Raw genomic sequence first — 17,354 nt, forward strand, 5'->3', positions numbered from 1 at the left:
TGTGACCTTTGACCATGATATTTCCCTAATAAAGTGGCCGGTTGTTAGGTACACTTGAAAATGGCGGTGTACCTAATGGAGTGTCCGTGTGATTCCCTCGTTAAGTGCACCTGCGTGAAAAGTTTTAGCTACCGAGAACGTCAAAATGAGCTAAATGTTTTCACGCAGGTGTGTTTAACGAGGGTGGAAAACATATTGGAACGCGGCCCCGAGGACTAGAGCTTGACACCTGTGACCTTTGACCATGATATTTCCCTAATAAAGTGGCCGGTTGTTAGGTACACTTGAAAATGGCGGTGTACCTAATGGAGTGTCCGTGTGATTCCCTCGTTAAGTGCACCTGCGTGAAAAGTTTTAGCTCTTGCGGAACGTGAAAGGAGCTAAAACTTTTCACGCAGGTGCGCTTAACGAGGGTCACTTGGAAAACATGTTGGAATGCGGCCCGAGGACTAGAGCTTGACACCTGTGACCTTTGACCATGATATTTCCCTAATAAAGTGGCCGGTTGTTAGGTACACTTGAAAATGGCGGTGTACCTAATGGAGTGTCCGTGTGATTCCCTCGTTAAGTGCACCTGCGTGAAAAGTTTTAGCTCCTGCGGAACGTGAAAGGAGCTAAAACTTTTCACGCAGCTGCACTTAACGAGGGTCACTTGGAAAACATGTTGGAATGCGGCCCCGAGGACTAGCGCTTGACACCTGTGACCTTTGACCATGATATTTCCCTAATAAAGCGGCCGGTTGTTAGGTACACTTGAAAATGGCGGTGTACCTAATGGAGTGTCCAAGTGACAGCGGGTGTGGCACTTTTCACTTTCAGTTAAACCAGGGGTGTCGACCTCCAGTCCTCGGGGGGCCGCGTTCCAATATGTTTTCCAAGTTAACCTTGTAGGTCAGGGGTCTCAATCTCATCTTTTTCACGGGCCGCACTGTAGTCATAGCTTCTTTCAGAGGGCCATTATGACTGTCAACCCAAATAAATGTATGAGCACCTCACAAGACACACGGATTTGATGCACAATTTGTCTTCGTGGGCCACATAAAATGATGTGGCGGGCCGTATCTGAACCCCGCCCCGGGCCTTGAGTTTGACACCTGTGTTGTAGATCTTTTTATATTTGTGTGGTGAGTCCAAACAATAATGCCAATCGATCGCCATTTCCTCTTAAATGTGGTTTGAAGATCTTTCATCATAACATGTGTTGGAACATTTAACGGGTTGAAACGCAGGTGATTGCAGTGTTTACCGTTTCCACTCTCGTTGCCTTTTTGTCCTCGCGTCCATCTTCAAACCTGATGACATTGTCGGGTTCCAATTGTACGTTTTTATTTTGGATCTTTTGTAAGTAAAAACAAATCATTCTGAATTCTGTCACGTGTCATTGTGTTAGTGTATTCCCTCAGTGTCAGTTTTCACCAATCCCACCGATGCCCCCTAGTGAACACAAGTCAGCATGACATTCTTTCAGTTTGAAGTTTAATGTTAATTCCATGCTGTGTTTTCAGTAAGAATACAGATGGTACTTGTGGCTCCGGTGACAATATCCAGTAGTACAAATCAGATTCACGTAACACACACACCGACAGGGAGGAAGAGAAGGTGGTAAATAATAACAAAGCAAAAGAAAGAAAAAGAAAAAAGACGAGGCAACCTAAAAAAGTCGTTCTGGGGATTTAAGATACAGCAGGCCTCCATTTCCCAAACTTTTTTTTTTGTCCCTGTGCCCATGCAAAACTGTTTTCCAATACAATCAAAAGTGTTGGTTGGGTCGCCGACACTACACAAAGACATCATCGCCTAGTTAGCGCAACTACAGAACTTTGCCTTGAGCGCGACGGTTGGTCTAAGCAGTCAAGAGCGAGAGTTTGTCATGATTAGAAACTCAATGGGGGGGTTAAAAAGAAAACTCCTGTTGGAGGTGGTTCTATAGAGGGCACTTGAGTTGTTCTGCGCTTCCCTTTTGTTGCGTCTCTTTGCTAAACGAAGCGCTCGGTAACAGCACACACACGCACTCATCTTTTAAATAAACTCTTTGCATGCGTGTGTCTGTGTGTAAGTGTGTCTGTGTGTAAGTGTGTCTGTGTAAGTGTGCGTGTGTAAGTGTGCGTGTGTGTGTGTTACAAAGACAGGCAAGCATACTTGGCAACAACATGAAGCATAAAACTAAAAGGACGTGGACCTTAAAGGGCATAATCTTGCAAACGAGACATCAGGGGGAAAAAATGGATCAAATAAGGATAGCTCCCAAACCCTGAAGGATTAAACCCAGAGTGGGGGTTCTGATGAGGTCGGTGGGAGTGAAAAGGAGAAATGGACGAGGAAGAGTCGCCGGATGGAGAAGGGGGCTTGTGGGCTCGTGGCATCGCGTTTGGGGTCTCACTGGGCCTCTTCCTCCGCTTCTGGCGGTGCTTCTGTGTTCTGTTCGTCACCTGGAAGATAAAAAGCGTCAAGCATCGAACTTCTGTGGGAGAGGGAAGAAGAGAAAACACACTGACAAACTCCAGAAAGATGGCACAGGAAGACACACATTCACACAAGCAGCAAGACACACAAACACAGAAATGCACACAAACCAGAACGATAGAGACAAATGTCCACACGCACACAAATGCATAAATCTAAACAAACGAGGACAAAAGCGAAAATAGAATCATACACACAAACAGTGAGACTGTGCAGGTGTGTTCAAGCCATAGACAACCATGTTACTGGTTGGAAGGTTCTCATTGTGACCAACAAGGATAATGCGGACAAGCTTGGAAGGGTTGCCATGGAGACAACAAAAAAAAAAGAGGAATTGGAGGATGCGCAAAGAAAGGGCGAGCAAATCTAGTGAGGAGCTCATTAGCAGCAACGTCCGCCACACACGCACTCCTCTCGCCATTTTAACAAGCTGCTGTTAATAAGGTGCACGTTGTACATTTGGTTGGAGTGAGGCTCACTAGCTGGTGGAGGATGTGACATCGCAACTTCTTTGATAAGGAAATCTTTTTCTTTTTTTTTTAGACAGATTGTGGCTGAGAGACAAATTCCAAGAGTGGTGTTTGAGAGAGAGAGAGAGAGAGAGAGAGAGAGAGAGAGAGAGAGAGAGAGAGAGAGAGAGAGAGAGAGAGAGAGAGAGAGAGAGAGAGAGAGAGAGAGAGAGAGAGAGAGAGAGAGAGAGAGAGAGAGAGAGAGAGAGAGAGAGAGAGAGAGAGAGAGAGAGAGAGAGAGAGAGAGAGAGAGAGAGAGAGAGAGAGAGAATGAGAGAATGAGAGAATGAGAGAATGAGAGAATGAGAGAATGAGAGAATGAGAGAATGAGAGAGAGCGAGAGCGAGAGCGAGAGAGAGAGAGGACATTTCAGGACACAAGTTAAGAAAACGAGGTGATAAAGGAAGGTAACAGGAGTGAGCAAGGAGACAAGGGGAGGTAAGGAGTAGGCAAGTTAGTTTTGCAAGATGTCGGGGGAGTGGTAGTGGAAGCAACGCAGAGGAGAAAGAGAAACTTACAAAACAACGTTTATTAAGGACGGAGCATGAATGGCCCCTTTAAGAATCTACGAGGAAGAGATGGTAGGTTAGGATGAGGACAGACAGGAAGTGGATCCCGTGGAGGTCTTAAAGGGGGGGGGCTAACAGAGGCGTGTCTCACCATCTCCCTGCAAGTCTGAGGTCCAAAGTGTCAAGTTGTCACGTAGCAGCTGCATGATGAGCGTGGAGTCCTTGTAGCTCTCCTCGCTCAGAGTGTCCAGTTCGGCGATGGCGCTGTCAAACGCCTCCTTTGCCAACCTGCCCCAATGTCGGCAAGCGGGTCACAAGGGCCGTGTCTCCGGAGAAGGCGCAAAGGCGGCGTGGGTACCTGCAGGCGCGGTCCGGCGAGTTGAGGATTTCGTAGTAGAAAACGGAGAAGTTGAGGGCCAGTCCGAGGCGGATGGGGTGCGTGGGCGCCAGCTCGTTGAGGGCGATGTCACTGGCGGCTTTGTAGGCCACCAGGCTGTTCTCGGCCGCCTCCTTCCTGTCGTTGCCACTGGCGAACTCCGCCAGGTACCTGTGGTAGTCTCCCTTCCTGCAGGAGACGTTTGAGAGAATGCATTTATTGGAGCCCACCATAAGGGACACCCTCCCTAAAAACTGCCAAGAAATGTAACATTAAAAAAAAAAATCCAAAAGCCAGCGTACATTTTGTAATAGAAAACCTTGGACTCTCCTGAGGTGGACGCCGGGATGAGATGCTGGTCCAGAACTTCCAGGATGTCTTTGCAGATTGACTTGAGCTCTTTCTCAACCTGCAAACAACAGGAAGTCAGTATGCCGAGGTGATCCCAACGTAAACGAGGTGGGAGGCGTGCGCTCTGACCAGCTTGCGGTAGTCCCTGTACATATTCAGCTTCTCCTCGCTGGCTTTGCTCTCCTCCTTCTGCTCGAGGCTGCTGATTATCCGCCACGAGGCTCTCCGCGCGCCGATCACGTTCTTGTAGGCCACCGACAGGAGGTTCCGCTCCTCAACCGTCAGCTCCGTGTCCAAGCTCGCCACTTGCTTCATCGACTCCACCATTTCTAACGGCGAGAGCGGACACCGTTTGTTAGAGTGACAATAATGACGTAAGACAAGTCTGGAGGTAAGAGAAGGTTTCTGACAAAAAGGCTCAGCAGAAGCAGTTTCACAGCGTTCGGCACGCGAGAGGCGCGAAGGCCAAGTCGGAAAACCGCTTCAGCCTTAAGTTTATTTTCTAGTTTGCGAAAACGAACTTGACTCGCTGGCCAAGGGCGGTCAATGCAAACGTTAGCGGCAATGACGTTCATTTCATTAAAGAAAAAACGTTCAGCACGACACAAACATGATCAGGGCGATCTGGAAAAGTGCCAGAGCTTTTCCCGTTAACAACAGGTTTACAAACCCAGCAAGTTTTTATGCTGAGGTGGGCATTTTTTTTAATGGAGCTGCCAAATTGCACCGCCGCGTGCGTGGGCCATCGACTGACTTGGTGAGGTGCTGGGAAGAGGGCCAGAAACGGTTCCACAGCCTCAAGGTGATTCACTGCAAAGCAATAGCAACAAATGGCTGCGCAATCCAGAGAGCAAGTGTGACAAAAAATTAAAGTACCGATTTAAAATCAATTAGCTGTTCATGGATATCAAAGTATTAATCACCAGACAGGTTTAAACAAGAGTTGGGGGTTCAATTTAGGGTTTTGGGGCAAGTGTTGGGGTATAAATGTTTTAGACCAGATTGGTTTGGGTGTCAAAATTAGGGTTCCTAGCCTCGGTTAGGGTTTGTAGTTTGGCTTTGTTTCCAAGTAAGGTTTGGGTTTCAAAATACGATTTCGAAATTTCAAGCCAGGGATTCAAATCATACTTTCAGGGGAAAAGCTTGGGGTGTTAATGTTAGGATTTCAGGGACAGCGCTAGGGTTTCAAAGTAAGGGTTCTCGACGATTTCGTTGGCTGGAACTGCTAGGGCCACTTGCCGAGCAAATGTGACTGTAAACTTTGATGGGTGCAATCAAATGCAAATAAGGAGCTGTGAATCAAAGAACCCAACCACCACCGCCACCCTGAGTCGATGCTATGTAGCCAGCTAGCTCAAAGCATGCAGAGTCAACGTTACAACACGATTAACAACCCTGATTTGGAATTTGAATCAGTCCGACGAGTTATGGCGTATTTTCGTCGCGGTGGAGGGGAAACTTGGAGGCGTATTCCCAGGGCGGTGCTCGCGTGACGAGGGTGAAGAAAGGCTAGCAGGCTAATTAGCTAACTCGGTTAGCGGCTAATCAGTTAGCTACCCAGTAGGGAGGGGGGCTTTTGAATTATCAGTTTAAATGTTATAAACTATGCCAAATGGTCATGGAACACATTGATGTTTAATTGACAGCGCGGCTTCCCCCCTACGAGTCGCGAATATATTTTTTTACCGTGTTATATCCAATTGGAATGACTAGGTTCGCCATTTTGTTTCCACCATACCCGCAGATCCATGTGAACGGCGGCACCGACGCTGGGGGTGGAGGGGCGACCCGGCTAGGGAGGAGGAAAGCCGGGGGGGTTCGTGCCTCGAGCGAGGTGAGAGGCCGATGCCGAAAAAAAAGAACAAAACAAAACTTACCATCGTATCGCTCCGCTTGCTCGGCAAGCTTCGCTTGGTAAACTGCGTCCACTCTGTCCGCCATGGTGCTCGGCTATGCGGTGGTGGAGGGGAAGGGGGTGCTCTTCGAAAAAAGGAAAAGTCCCGGAGGGGGGGAAGAGAGAGAGAGAGACAAAAAGGGAGGACTTGTCGGGGCCACTTGGTGGTTTCTGGCGACGGAGTAGCAACAAGCAGCACGGTCCCACGGCAAATATGGCGTCGGAGCAACATCCGGGAACCCTGCGCGTCTCCACCCTCCTCGGCATGAAACAAACGCGACACTCCCCGGCGTCCACATGACCACACTGCATTACAAAAATGCGAAATCAATCGATAAATGTCGTATTAATGACGCCACACCGCGACGAGTGAATATATCGTATGATTTCAAAGAAACTCTACAATTCGGCTTTCGTACTTTAAGAGAAAAGTGACCATTAAATGCGTGAGAGTATAAGTAAAATTTGCGTTGAAAATGCTTTCGTGCGCCATTGTCTTCTAGTTATGACGTCACGTTTTAGGGGCGTTTAAAGCCAGGGTTAGGTGATCAAAATGGGTTTCTAGCCCGAGTTTGTTTTTACTGTGTTGCACACATTTCAAGAGCTTTAAGGACAGAGTTAAAATATTTCAAAACCATTGTTTGGCTGTAACAAAGTAAGGTTACAAGTCAGAGATAGGGTTTCTGTCACTACTAGAAAAACAAAACAAAAAGCTCAAACTATCCATATCTTGGTACATTGACTTTTTTTATTGACTAGGTATATTATTAACACATAACACATACAGAAAAATAAAACATAACCTGAAATATATTTTCATAACATTTTGACATAATGTACAAAATAAAATGGGTAATCTGTCTGTGGTCCATAAACAGTGGTGTGGAATGGTACAAATCATTTAGTTCTCTGCAGGGAAAGATGTTTTGATCTTTTTGGGGGGCCTTAAAAACTTTCGGAAGGAGTGAAGGACTTAAGGTGCATGTCAACAGTTTCATAAGTGGTTGCTTCGGCATTCACGTGTGAGTTACAATAATCCCATTTAAGATGTTTTACCCAAGGCTACAATGAAAGTTTAGGAATCAGAGCTTGTTTTTTTCCCGTTTTTTTTTTTTAACACTTTCAGCATTTAGCAGCATATGTCTACCTCTGGAAATACACAAAGCAGTATTATGGCCACACCTTATACATCTTTCAGTGTAAAGTTACAAGTTTACTCTTCCAATATCAGGTATATCCTCGCAATATGGCTTACTTCGCATAAAAGGAAGACTCTTGACAGATAACCAACATGTTTTTAAATCGTATTTTCTTTTTCAAAGATTCAATTACCATACATGAATTAATGATTTATCATTCATTCTATGAAATGACTTATTACATTTTTGTTTTTTGCAAAAAGGCAATTAGCACGTATGCCTTGAATGTAGTGTAGCTTTCTGCTCATTTGTAGTGTGGCCCGCAATATTTGGGTCAGAAATGTCTCAGATGGTTCACAGTCTTAACGCAATGTTTGTAGATTCGATTGAGTTTTAAAAAAACAAAAAACATACACACAAACATAAAGACAGAGCAATACTGAGCGGAAAGTAAACAGTAAAGTGTAGTCTCAGATCTTGAGGTCAAGTTTGCTTTTTTCATTGTTGCTACCAGAACATTGGCAACCATTTGGGAATACTTCCCAGATTTTTTTGTTCATTTGAAATGAAAGCAGCTAATGCTAAATAGCTCAAATAGTTAATGAGCCTCATTTGGTTTCTGGCTAAATGCAGGATTGACATTTGACTACATTTACTTGATCAAAACAGAGGAAGAAAAGGGACTAAATTTGGCATCACACATCTCAAGCAGTCACAGAGAAATTTGACATCAAGATGCATAAATGAACTGCTACCACTTCCCAGATTATTTAGTGTAGCAAGATAAAATGCTGGGACAGTACATGCAACATTTTTTGCTTTTTTGTTTTAGCCAGATGTCGCATTTCCATGATCAAATACAGTGGAAGACAGCAGATAAAACCTAGACATAAGAATGTCATTTGGAAAAGTTTCAAAATTTACATCTCAAGGTATCATGCCTCAACTCGCAGATTTTTGTTCAGTTATTTTAACACAGCGAGGAAACGCTAGGTAGCTCAGATAGTCAGCCCAACTTTTTCTGGTTCCAGTTGGGTGCTAAGAGAATTGTAAAACGTAAGACTAAAGTTTGGCTAGGATGCTTCATATTTGGTGTCACAAAGAAAAGGAAATTAAAAAAAAAAAATCAGATTGCTTCTGTTCATTTAACTGAGGAAGCTAATGCGACAAAGCTAAGACACTTAACACTAGTTTGGGTTCTGGTCCGACAAGGCAGTGGCATTTGACCACATTCAACAAAATGTAACAATTTGAGAATTGTTAATGAATGTTGTGAACTCCTTTTCCAATGCCAGAGTTGTATTAAGCCAAATAATGTAATGCCACTACATCGCTGTTTGTTTGTATGGATGCAGCAGCATGGCCTAGTTTCCTTCAGACCATCAAAATAAAATAAATTGGCTATCAATGATCGATGAGCTATCCCTAAGATGGATGTGTAAACATTCACTTTTTGGTTTGCACATGTAATCAGGGCTTAATACGACATTACGGGCAGTTTGGGTTGAGAATTAATCATGGGGGAACGTAACCTAAAAATAAAATAGGTTCATTCATATACCTTATCAATAAAAAAACATGTACAAAATTAAAGTGTTATCTCATTTTGGATTTGACTGTTAACCACGACAACCACAGTAATCAGGAATAATTTTCGCTGTTGTCATTCCAATGAGCTTTGGCGTCCATCAAAGAAGAAGGCGTTCAATCTCAGCTCGTCCGCGTCGGCCTTGAGGGCCTACGACCAGTTTAGCTTGTAGGTTTGCTTTGTAGGTGTGTGCTTCTGTAGTTTGGTGCGTGTGTGTGTGTGTGTGTCCCTCCACTGACACAAAAATACACAAGAGGCGGGTCCCCGGCGATGAGCTTTCCTCAGCTCTCGTCATCCGCCTGGTGTTGTTCCAGCAGTCGCACGTGGGTGAAGGGGAAGTGGCCGCGCTTGCCTTTGCACTCGCCCTCCCACTGGCCGTTCACGTTGATCTTGGTCACTTTCACCATGTCACCCACCTGAGGAAACAAAGGACAAAAAACATGCATCATCTGACATGATTGCAAGGCTAAAGATGTGCTCGAGTGTCTGTACAATCGTCTTGGTGAGGCAATACAGTAGCGTAAATCTACATGATCACCCACACGGTGTCATTTCGCCGGTGGCCAAAATGCATTCAGGTGGCAGACCAAGCACACTTAGCAGTGTTTGATTTCACCATCACGCCAGCCGAATGAGTTATGCTCTCGGGCCGTGGCCAGTTTCATCCACAGTGACAACAGTGGCAACTTAATGGTCAGGCTTGTCAACCTGTGATGGGACCGCAAAACATTGCAACTGCAGAGCTCATTAAGCGACATGAGCGATTGAGAGGTGGCTGTATGCAAAGCAGGGACAGGAAGAGAATCATTCAGGGAACTATTGGGTCCCAGAATGCTTTGCTCCCCTGGGCTGCACAATGAGATGCTCCCGTTACAATGTACAGAGTGTCGCATTCATACGCTCATCAACAGCTCGCATTTGTAAAGCCACTTTTGTGCGAGTGCACACAGGCGTGACGAGGCCGTCTAGCGGGCGACGCGATCTCGGCTTGAGGCGAACAAGGTCAACGGTCAAAGTCAGGGATGGCCCGTACTTTGGGGAACGGATAACATAAAAAAAAACGTTACCTCCAGAGCCAGTGCCGTCTTGTCGTAGGCGTTGGGCACCCTCTTCTGAATGGCCCGGGCGTAAACCGGCCCGTTCTGTAGGTTAGGCAGCTGGGTGGCGACCACCGGTTGGGCGTACTGGCCCGGGTCGCCCAGGGCTTGAGGCGGCCCCGTTCCATCAGCGCCGACCACCGTCCCCCCAACCTGACCCGCTTGTCCCGTGCCCCCAAGCGGGGCACCGGGGCCAGCCGCCGTGGGCGAGGCGGGCCGGTACTTCTCCACGTAGGGGACGGGGATCATCCCGGCACGTCCCTCCTGGTTGGCGGCGCTCCACCACTGCTCCTCCGGCTTCTCCAGCACACGCAGGATGTCGCCCTTGCGGAACGGGAGGTCCTCGTCGTCGTTACCGAGGAAGTCAAAGAGCGCCCGGACAAACTCCACCTCCTCGCTCTGCTGCGGGGGCACACCGGCGGAAGAGATGAATCCCATGTGCTTGGATTTGGTGATGGGCTCGATGAGGGTGGTAGTGTCCAGGTAATGGATCTTGTAGAACTCCAACAGGGCCGGCAGGGCCTCGAACTCCTGATCCCCGATGCGATACCGTGGAGGAGCCACACCTGGCAAACAAATGGTGGCTTGGTTAAGAACATAAAAACATAAAATGATGGGAAGGCAGAAAATGAGCAAGAAAAAGGGCAAAGGTTGTGTAATAAAGAGCCTTGAATGTGGTGGCATTAATAGTCAGAAGCCGGGCTGTGCGAGTGCGCGACGAGGCCGGATGACAGACATTCCACGGAGGCCGATGTGAGCAGTCATCCCCCACACTCTATTCCGGTTGTGACTGAATAGCCTGCCCTTTTCCATTCAAAAAAAAAAAAAAGGGGGGAAGCTTGCAGCAGTTAGCAAAGCAGGCTGCCCAGCCCACATCCCTAATTTTGCTTGCCTCCGTTCCGTCCATTCATTTCCTCATGAGGGCTAAGAGGGGAGATTCACCCACGACTGGTCACCAGCCAATCACTGGGCAAACGCAAGCATTCACAATTTAGCATCTTAAATTGGCAGTGTGACCAAATTGAATTTACACAAATGCCACTTTAGCACATAGTCAAATTTTATTACAATTCAAAACACAGTATGATTGCTTAGTTCATGCTCAAGTCTACAGGTGATCATAACTTAAATAAATTCTTGATTGGTTGCCGGCAGAAGTAAAAACTGCACTAAGAAATTGACCAAATCTAACTTTTCACAATTCACAGATGACGCAATTTATTTTTTGTGCATCTTGTATTCATGTACGCAAGTGACCACAATGCCTTTAAACTTCACTACTACCATTATTTTTACATTTGTACAATTTACACTTTCCCCCCGTGCCATGCTAATGTCGGCTACAAGCTAGGTCCCCCAAATCGCCACCTACAACTTCTCGTTTATATTGTACTTGTGCAATTAACGTGATTTTACAGGGTCCGAATTGTAAACAACACACTCAAAAAACAATATGACAGTGTTTTCGGGAAATATAGGCGCTCCGGCGGTATTAAGTAGTCAAACGTGTTAAATCGGACTTTCCACTACGGCGGTTTCGTCCCGAAGGCGGAGCGACGGGGGCCACAGCCTAGCAAGTCGGACGGCATTTTAAAAATAGTTAAGAGTAGATCAGGAAAAGAGGGAGTTGGAAGCACAAAACACAAGGAAGTAGCGTTACCTGAGCCGGATAGTCTGTTAGTACTGATGCTGTTGATGATATAATGGGACACTTTGGAGTTTTCGGACACGGACAGCACGTAGTCCCCAGGGCTGGTTATGGAGTCCCTCACCAGGAAAACGCCGTGCCTCTGCCCCTGCAAGAGAGAAACGGCTTCCTGGCGGCTCAGCCTGCCCCAGAACCAACTCGCACGGTCTTCGGCGTCAAAATTACCGGCCATGACTGAACAATGAACGCCCCGAGGCTTGAGGCCCTGTTCCCCCCTTCGCCTCTAACGCTCACTCTCTTTTTTTATCCGCAACTCATACAAAAAACTTTGGGTCAGGGACGCTCCCCCGGCATTGAAAAACGGTGGACTATCACGACTTGAGGCGGGTTTTCGCGAGCAACGAAGACGCAGGAAGGCTTTCTGCGTTGTCTAAAGGCTTGTAGACGAGTGTTTGGTGTGATAAATGACCCAAAAAAGCCCCAAACTAATGTGCAACAAGAAAACTCCCGGACTGAAATGGCGGATCTAGGGAAAAGTTGACCTCATCTACCGGAAGGGATGCCTGGTCAATGGGAAGGGGTGCGTTCACAAGCCTCTAGGAATATCGGAAAATAAAAATAGTTCGTCCAGATTGACTATTTAAAATGAAAACTCCACACTATGGGGTTTTGGTTGCGTCAACCAAAACGTGTACATCACCTTTCCTAAAGCATATTGAAATCACTAATATATGGTGTACCTAATGAAGTGACCTGTGAGGGCACAATCGAAGACACGCCCGTGTAAACGCCAATGTTTTAATTTGGCCAGTAGGTGGCGACATGCAAGCTGTCATCAGTCACAGTCTGCCTCACAATAATGAAGCTCTGGGTTTGAATCTCAGCTGCGACCTTCCCTGGATAGGCTCTCGCGATTTCGTGACTGTAACATTAAGCGCAATAGAAAATGGATAGATGGATAAAAAATAAAAAGAAATCTAAAATGGAAAACTGAAAATAGCTTTATTTTGACACACTGCAAAATGCATCTCATGCTATTCTAGAGCATGTCCACGTTGGATTTGCACATCTGCATCAGCAGTTGTGACAATTGTATTGTTAAATAGTGGGCCTTAGCTTCAAAAGTCCCTTTTGTAAACACCGCAACAGCATACGAGACCTACCAAACATGAACACTTGCGCATTTCCTTATTCTTCGGTATGATTATATGTGTGTCTTTGCAGTTTTCTCTGATACAGAGTTACAGTAGTTACTCAAAGGTCTTCAGGTGGTTGTAAAGGGATTGGACGTAGGTGAACACGCACATGGGGTCCGGTTTGTCGCCCATCTCCAGCATGTCGTCCACCTCGATCAGACGGAGACAGTCGGCCTGGGTTCTGAGAGGGCAACGGTGGTTGGGTCAATAAAGACCAGCCATTGGTTGGAATAGTGCCAGTCGTGTTCCTACATCCAAACCGAGATGACGAAATAACTTACTCTGCCGTGGTGAAAGCCATCTGCAGGTTTTGCTTGCGGTTGGCGGGGTTCAGCGTGTTGTATTCGAACTCCAGCGGGAAAAAGGAATGGACCAGGGCGCAGAAGGCCATGCCGTCGCTCCAGCTCGAGGAGAAGTTCTGGATGTCGATGTTCTGCGGGATGAACATTTATTTGCAAGAGTTTCCAAAGATGCGGAATTACAATTACTGACTTTTGTGTTTGAGTGTTTTGTGAAATAGGGGAATTAAATCAGAACCATCTCAACGGAGCATCCCAATTTTTGTACCTTGTAGCCGATGGTTTTTGAGCGGCACCACTCCAACAGGATCTGCTTGATACCACTGGCGCTGGAGACACCAAAGCTCTGGGAACGCTTCAGCTTAGGCTTGGAATCCTTGGGCCTGTCCAATCAAAATGCAAATACCCTGGCGTCATAAAAATCACAGACAACCATCACCAGCTAGCTATATGTCGTCAATGCTACAAACTTGATGGGCTCGGAGTTCATCCTCTCGAAGAGGGCGCGTTTGGCTTGAGCTCCGCCAGCACGGGGAAGCGTGTTCGACTTGCTCACATCTTGCTTCGCCTCCACTGGAGGGGAATTGGCTTTCCTGGAGAAAGAGAAAAACAACCACGTCGACTGGAGATACAAACAGCAACAGAGGAAATTGACATCAGTCAACTTACTTTTCGAAACTTGGTGCGAAACCTGGTTTTATAATTGATTTGGAGGGAAGTAACTTTTCTAAAGAGGGAAAAAAAGTATTTACTGTTCAGAAGTAATCAAATCCAAAAGTAGTAGATACAAAAGAGAGATCCAGATGATGAGGATGGGATTGCCTGCCCGTTTTTTTACCTGCCGGTTGAGGAAAGCTGACACTTCTCTTCAGAATCGGACTTGGCGTCTTGAGAACTGGAGCTGCAAAGCAAAACGTGAGAGGAGGCCTTCTTTGAAGATTGGATGGGAGCTACCTCTCTTGAAGGGGTAGTCCCCAGGTTTCACAGGTTCCTGGGATGCAATGGCTGAAGCAATGGGTGGCGACTCTACGCCGCTTTGAACCGAGGTGGAGAGACTCGATTGGGACTTGACCTCGCTCACATCTAATCATAGCAGCCGTTTCAGAAAGAAAGCCAACAACTCATACGGCATACAGTGTTTTGGTATGGACCACTCACCGCGTCGAAATGGATACTCTCCTGCTTTTTGGGACAAAGATGGAGTCTGAACACTTTTGGGTGCAGGAGATGTGTCGGGGTTGCTTCTGCTGAGAGGAAGATGGGATGCAAGCTCCTTTGAGCCACCTGACAGAGGAAATACAAATGGCGTCATTTCATTTTGACTTTAGTTGTGAACATTGATCGTTCGAAACGATTTGGAGCAGCAGGAGTGAAGAAAATCAAACTCACTACTTTTACTTTTGATTGTGGTTTCTGTCGTGGTTTTAAGAACGACCGGAGCTTCAGAGCCGACTCGAGTCACTGCGCTGATGGGAAGATGAGGTTCGGTAGGGCTGTCAAAGTTTTCCTGGACTGGATGCATCCAAAGATGGATTTAATCAACAAATATATTCAAAGTGGTGGTTGCGGGAACTCACCTGACATGGCACTGGTTCTGGAAGTGACAGACATGTGGGACTGGGCTACACATTCTAAAAATGATAAGCAAAGTTGAGGATGTTAATGTGATTATGGATTAAAAAAAAAAAGAAAAAAAAGAGGGGGGGTGCTCACCTTGCTTCCTGTTCTGTAGTTCCGCGGAGCCAACGTGCTTCTCTGCCGAGGCCCCCATTCCCTATTTTGGGAGACAACATAACATCCCAAATTTGGATTTTGTTTCCATATGAGTCTATGAAATTCATGATGGCAATCGATTTTACAAGCAAGCAACCTGACTGGCTGTGTGATGATCATTTTGCAGCTGTCGTGCTGTCTATTTGCGTGCGGGCCTTAGCAACGCGACAAGGCGACTATTGTTGACTGTTTACGTTCCGGGGTGTATCCCCTGTCATTGTGGACCACCGTGGCATTTTAAAACCACTTGTGCAAAAATAAACTCAGAGATGACAGCAATGGAGCCCACCGTCATGGTTCATGTTGTTATTTGACACGGTTCAAGGAAGAAACCACTGAAAAGGATTTGATTTTCTGAATTATTATTCTTTTTGTTGTTACTACATCAAAATTAGATTTTTTTTGCCTCATACTGAGCACATTGAATGCAGCTGAAAGATTCTCCTAGCTGACAGCTGAGGCCATGCAAAAACGAGAGACTATTTTCGATGTGGTAATCGGCCCCGTTTGCAAGAGTTTCCTTTCTGTCCATGCGTCCCGATATAGCCCTAAATGGATGCTTTGCAAAATCAGCGGGGAGCAAGCGCCTAAGTATGTCACCCTGAAACGCGGCCTTTATTTGCATCCCCCTCAGCCTGCTCCCCTTTTTTTTTGCTTTCTGGCAGATGTCATAAGCAGACCCCCAATCTGTCAACTCGCCACCGGGATGGGAGATTAGCGCCTGGTTGATGTGGGGGCTTGGCGCTAGCCTCGGTAGGATATCACACTCTGACATCTGTAATCCATTTAAAACCCGAGCCCGGTCCACCTCTGCGAACTTCTTGGAAGCGCATAAACGCCAGCGTGCCCTCTTTATGCGTCTCGTACGCACGGACGGTGTTTGGGAAAGAATACGGGGGAAACCGATACGGAGCACATGCCCAGCCCGACCAGGCCGCTCTGGACTGCAAAGCGTGGAACCAAAAATAGCCTTGACCTTTTGGCGGCGATAATAAATCGAGTGCAAGCGGCGGTAGGGAAGAGTGTCAGGATATAATCGCGTGAAATGATATTACTGACAAGAAGAATGACAACTTCAAAGAGGTGACGTTTCACTTCCTCCCAATCGTACTAAATTGTTCTACACCACTGGACCTGGTTTCAATTGGGTGAGCGGGATTACCTTTGAATACTTACATTAAGTTCCTTTGTTCTCCATGGTGGTAGGGTTCCAGATGTAGCCAGAGCCACCTGGCCCCTCTGGCCTCCCTGGTTCCCATAGCGCATCTCCTCCTCCACGAGCCCATTTCCCAAACCTTGTTCTTTCTTCTTCGCATTGGTGGGGGAGTTTCTGTCAATTTGCACCCCAGCGAGAGACTCTACCAGGCGGCTGAGGGCCTCTAGCTTGGAGCGGAGCTGCAGGTTTTCCTCCTGAAGCCTGCCCACCGCCTCGGCCATGGGCCCGCTGGAGGCGCTCATCTCCTCAATGCGCCGTTCCATGCGCTGTTTGAACGCGCTCACGTCCATGTGGACTTCCCTTACGGCCGCTTGCAAGGTAGTATTGAATTCATCCAGGGCCTTGCTGACCATTTTCTCCTCGGCACCCTTTGCGCCTTGGTCCATGGCTGTCTAGAAGTACCGGGTTGGAGTCCAGAAACAAGAGTTCTCTTGATGTTCTTTTCTTCTCCAATGGAAATTCTCAGCAGATACCTGCGGTGTCCATAATAATAATCCAGCAAGGACACTTTAGAAAGATCGCAAGGAGTCCTTACCCATTAAGGACCCTGGACGTCTCTCAAAATAAGTCTTCTCTTTCCCCTCTAACTTGATCTTCCGTCTCTGTAATGGAGAAAGGTGCAGATAAATAAGTGTCACTGGGAGGGCGACGACAAGGTCTGGCAATCAAATCAGATTTGCAACCGGGTATAATCTTAACAAACCTTCGGAAAGAATCTTGTTGTTGTCCCATCCTCTTCCAGTCTCTGCTAGTGAGTGTTTCTCTCAGTTCCGCCAGACGCTTGTGCCATCTGTGCTTGAGCGCAACAGGTTTGGCTATGTATTTTGGGACGTTAAGGTGGGGAAGGGGGGGTTAGGAGGGGCTTGTATTATTTGTGTGGGGGTACTCTTAGCAACTGGTGATAAGACACTAGATCAGGGGTGCCCAATACGTCGATCGCCAAGCCACTATTGGTCGATCGCGTGATATTAAAATGTTTTTCTTTTTTTTTTGCACTTGACGCGTGTACAAACAACGGCGCTAACAACACAACACAAACACGCTAGCTCGTGAGTTCCCTCCAATTGTCAGAACCCTGTTTTTCTCTTAAACTTAAGAAAGGGTATAAAAATGAGTGGGGCAGCTGGCCATCGTAAGAAGTATCACTTTCATAGGGAATGGGAGTAGGACTTTTTTTTCACGATGACATATATATATATATATATATATATATATATATATATATATATATATATATATAATTTTTTTTTTTTTTAGTGGGTAGATCTTTGTGACTTGGTCATTTCAAAAGTAGCT

General features: G+C 46.5%; 3 protein-coding genes across 4 annotated transcripts; all 3 read right to left on the bottom strand.

Annotated features, from left to right (window-relative positions):
- Nucleotides 1-1,458: 1,458 nt before the first annotated feature.
- Nucleotides 1,459-6,338, bottom strand: LOC119133761 (14-3-3 protein epsilon). Its single transcript, XM_037269903.1, has 6 exons — nucleotides 6,086-6,338; nucleotides 4,338-4,537; nucleotides 4,160-4,266; nucleotides 3,840-4,046; nucleotides 3,633-3,769; nucleotides 1,459-2,429 (listed from the first exon to the last, which is right to left on the bottom strand). Exons 1-6 carry the CDS (start codon nucleotides 6,147-6,149, stop codon nucleotides 2,377-2,379), a joined length of 768 nt encoding a protein of 255 aa, XP_037125798.1. The 5' UTR covers nucleotides 6,150-6,338; the 3' UTR covers nucleotides 1,459-2,376.
- Nucleotides 6,339-7,164: 826 nt separating this feature from the next.
- On the bottom strand, nucleotides 7,165-12,193 carry LOC119133758 (adapter molecule crk-like). Its single transcript, XM_037269901.1, has 3 exons — nucleotides 11,587-12,193; nucleotides 9,897-10,492; nucleotides 7,165-9,245 (listed from the first exon to the last, which is right to left on the bottom strand). The coding sequence occupies exons 1-3, from the start codon at nucleotides 11,804-11,806 to the stop codon at nucleotides 9,111-9,113; spliced, it is 951 nt and encodes a 316-aa protein (XP_037125796.1). The 5' UTR covers nucleotides 11,807-12,193; the 3' UTR covers nucleotides 7,165-9,110.
- A 359-nt stretch (nucleotides 12,194-12,552) lies between these two features.
- Nucleotides 12,553-16,859, bottom strand: LOC119133757 (smoothelin-like protein 2). Of its 2 annotated transcripts, XM_037269900.1 has the most exons (14): nucleotides 16,762-16,859; nucleotides 16,594-16,660; nucleotides 16,019-16,531; nucleotides 14,783-14,843; nucleotides 14,647-14,700; nucleotides 14,459-14,581; nucleotides 14,228-14,353; nucleotides 14,024-14,152; nucleotides 13,908-13,970; nucleotides 13,739-13,796; nucleotides 13,540-13,662; nucleotides 13,338-13,452; nucleotides 13,052-13,203; nucleotides 12,553-12,951 (listed from the first exon to the last, which is right to left on the bottom strand). In XM_037269900.1, the coding sequence occupies exons 3-14, from the start codon at nucleotides 16,442-16,444 to the stop codon at nucleotides 12,825-12,827; spliced, it is 1,557 nt and encodes a 518-aa protein (XP_037125795.1). In that variant the 5' UTR covers nucleotides 16,445-16,531; nucleotides 16,594-16,660; nucleotides 16,762-16,859; the 3' UTR covers nucleotides 12,553-12,824. The 2 variants fall into 2 exon arrangements, with proteins under 2 accessions (XP_037125795.1, XP_037125794.1); XM_037269899.1 differs by having other exon boundaries at nucleotides 16,019-16,660.
- Nucleotides 16,860-17,354: the final 495 nt, after the last annotated feature.

The sequence above is a fragment of the Syngnathus acus genome, chromosome 14 (assembly GCF_901709675.1).
Source record: "Syngnathus acus chromosome 14, fSynAcu1.2, whole genome shotgun sequence".
Lineage (NCBI taxonomy): Eukaryota > Metazoa > Chordata > Actinopteri > Syngnathiformes > Syngnathidae > Syngnathus > Syngnathus acus.

Bases quoted from the DNA above. Each gene is read 5' to 3' on its own strand.
- LOC119133761 (XM_037269903.1), bottom strand. From the start codon at position 6,149: ATGGCGGACAGAGTGGACGCAGTTTACCAAGCGAAGCTTGCCGAGCAA. The intron at 3,770-3,839 runs GTACCCACGCCG...ACATTGGGGCAG, and splicing joins TCGCCGGACCGCGCCTGCAG to GTTGGCAAAGGAGGCGTTTG. The intron at 2,430-3,632 runs GTGAGACACGCC...TTTATCTTCCAG, and splicing joins CTCAGACTTGCAGGGAGATG to GTGACGAACAGAACACAGAA.
- LOC119133758 (XM_037269901.1), bottom strand. From the start codon at position 11,806: ATGGCCGGTAATTTTGACGCCGAAGACCGTGCGAGTTGGTTCTGGGGC. The intron at 10,493-11,586 runs GTAACGCTACTT...TTTGTTTGCCAG, and splicing joins TAACAGACTATCCGGCTCAG to GTGTGGCTCCTCCACGGTAT. The intron at 9,246-9,896 runs GTAACGTTTTTT...TTGTTTCCTCAG, and splicing joins AGACGGCACTGGCTCTGGAG to GTGGGTGACATGGTGAAAGT.
- LOC119133757 (XM_037269900.1), bottom strand. From the start codon at position 16,444: ATGGACCAAGGCGCAAAGGGTGCCGAGGAGAAAATGGTCAGCAAGGCC. The intron at 14,844-16,018 runs GTAAGTATTCAA...CTCCCAAAATAG, and splicing joins GGAGAACAAAGGAACTTAAT to GGAATGGGGGCCTCGGCAGA. The intron at 13,663-13,738 runs GTAAGTTGACTG...CTCTTTCTCCAG, and splicing joins TTCGCACCAAGTTTCGAAAA to GAAAGCCAATTCCCCTCCAG.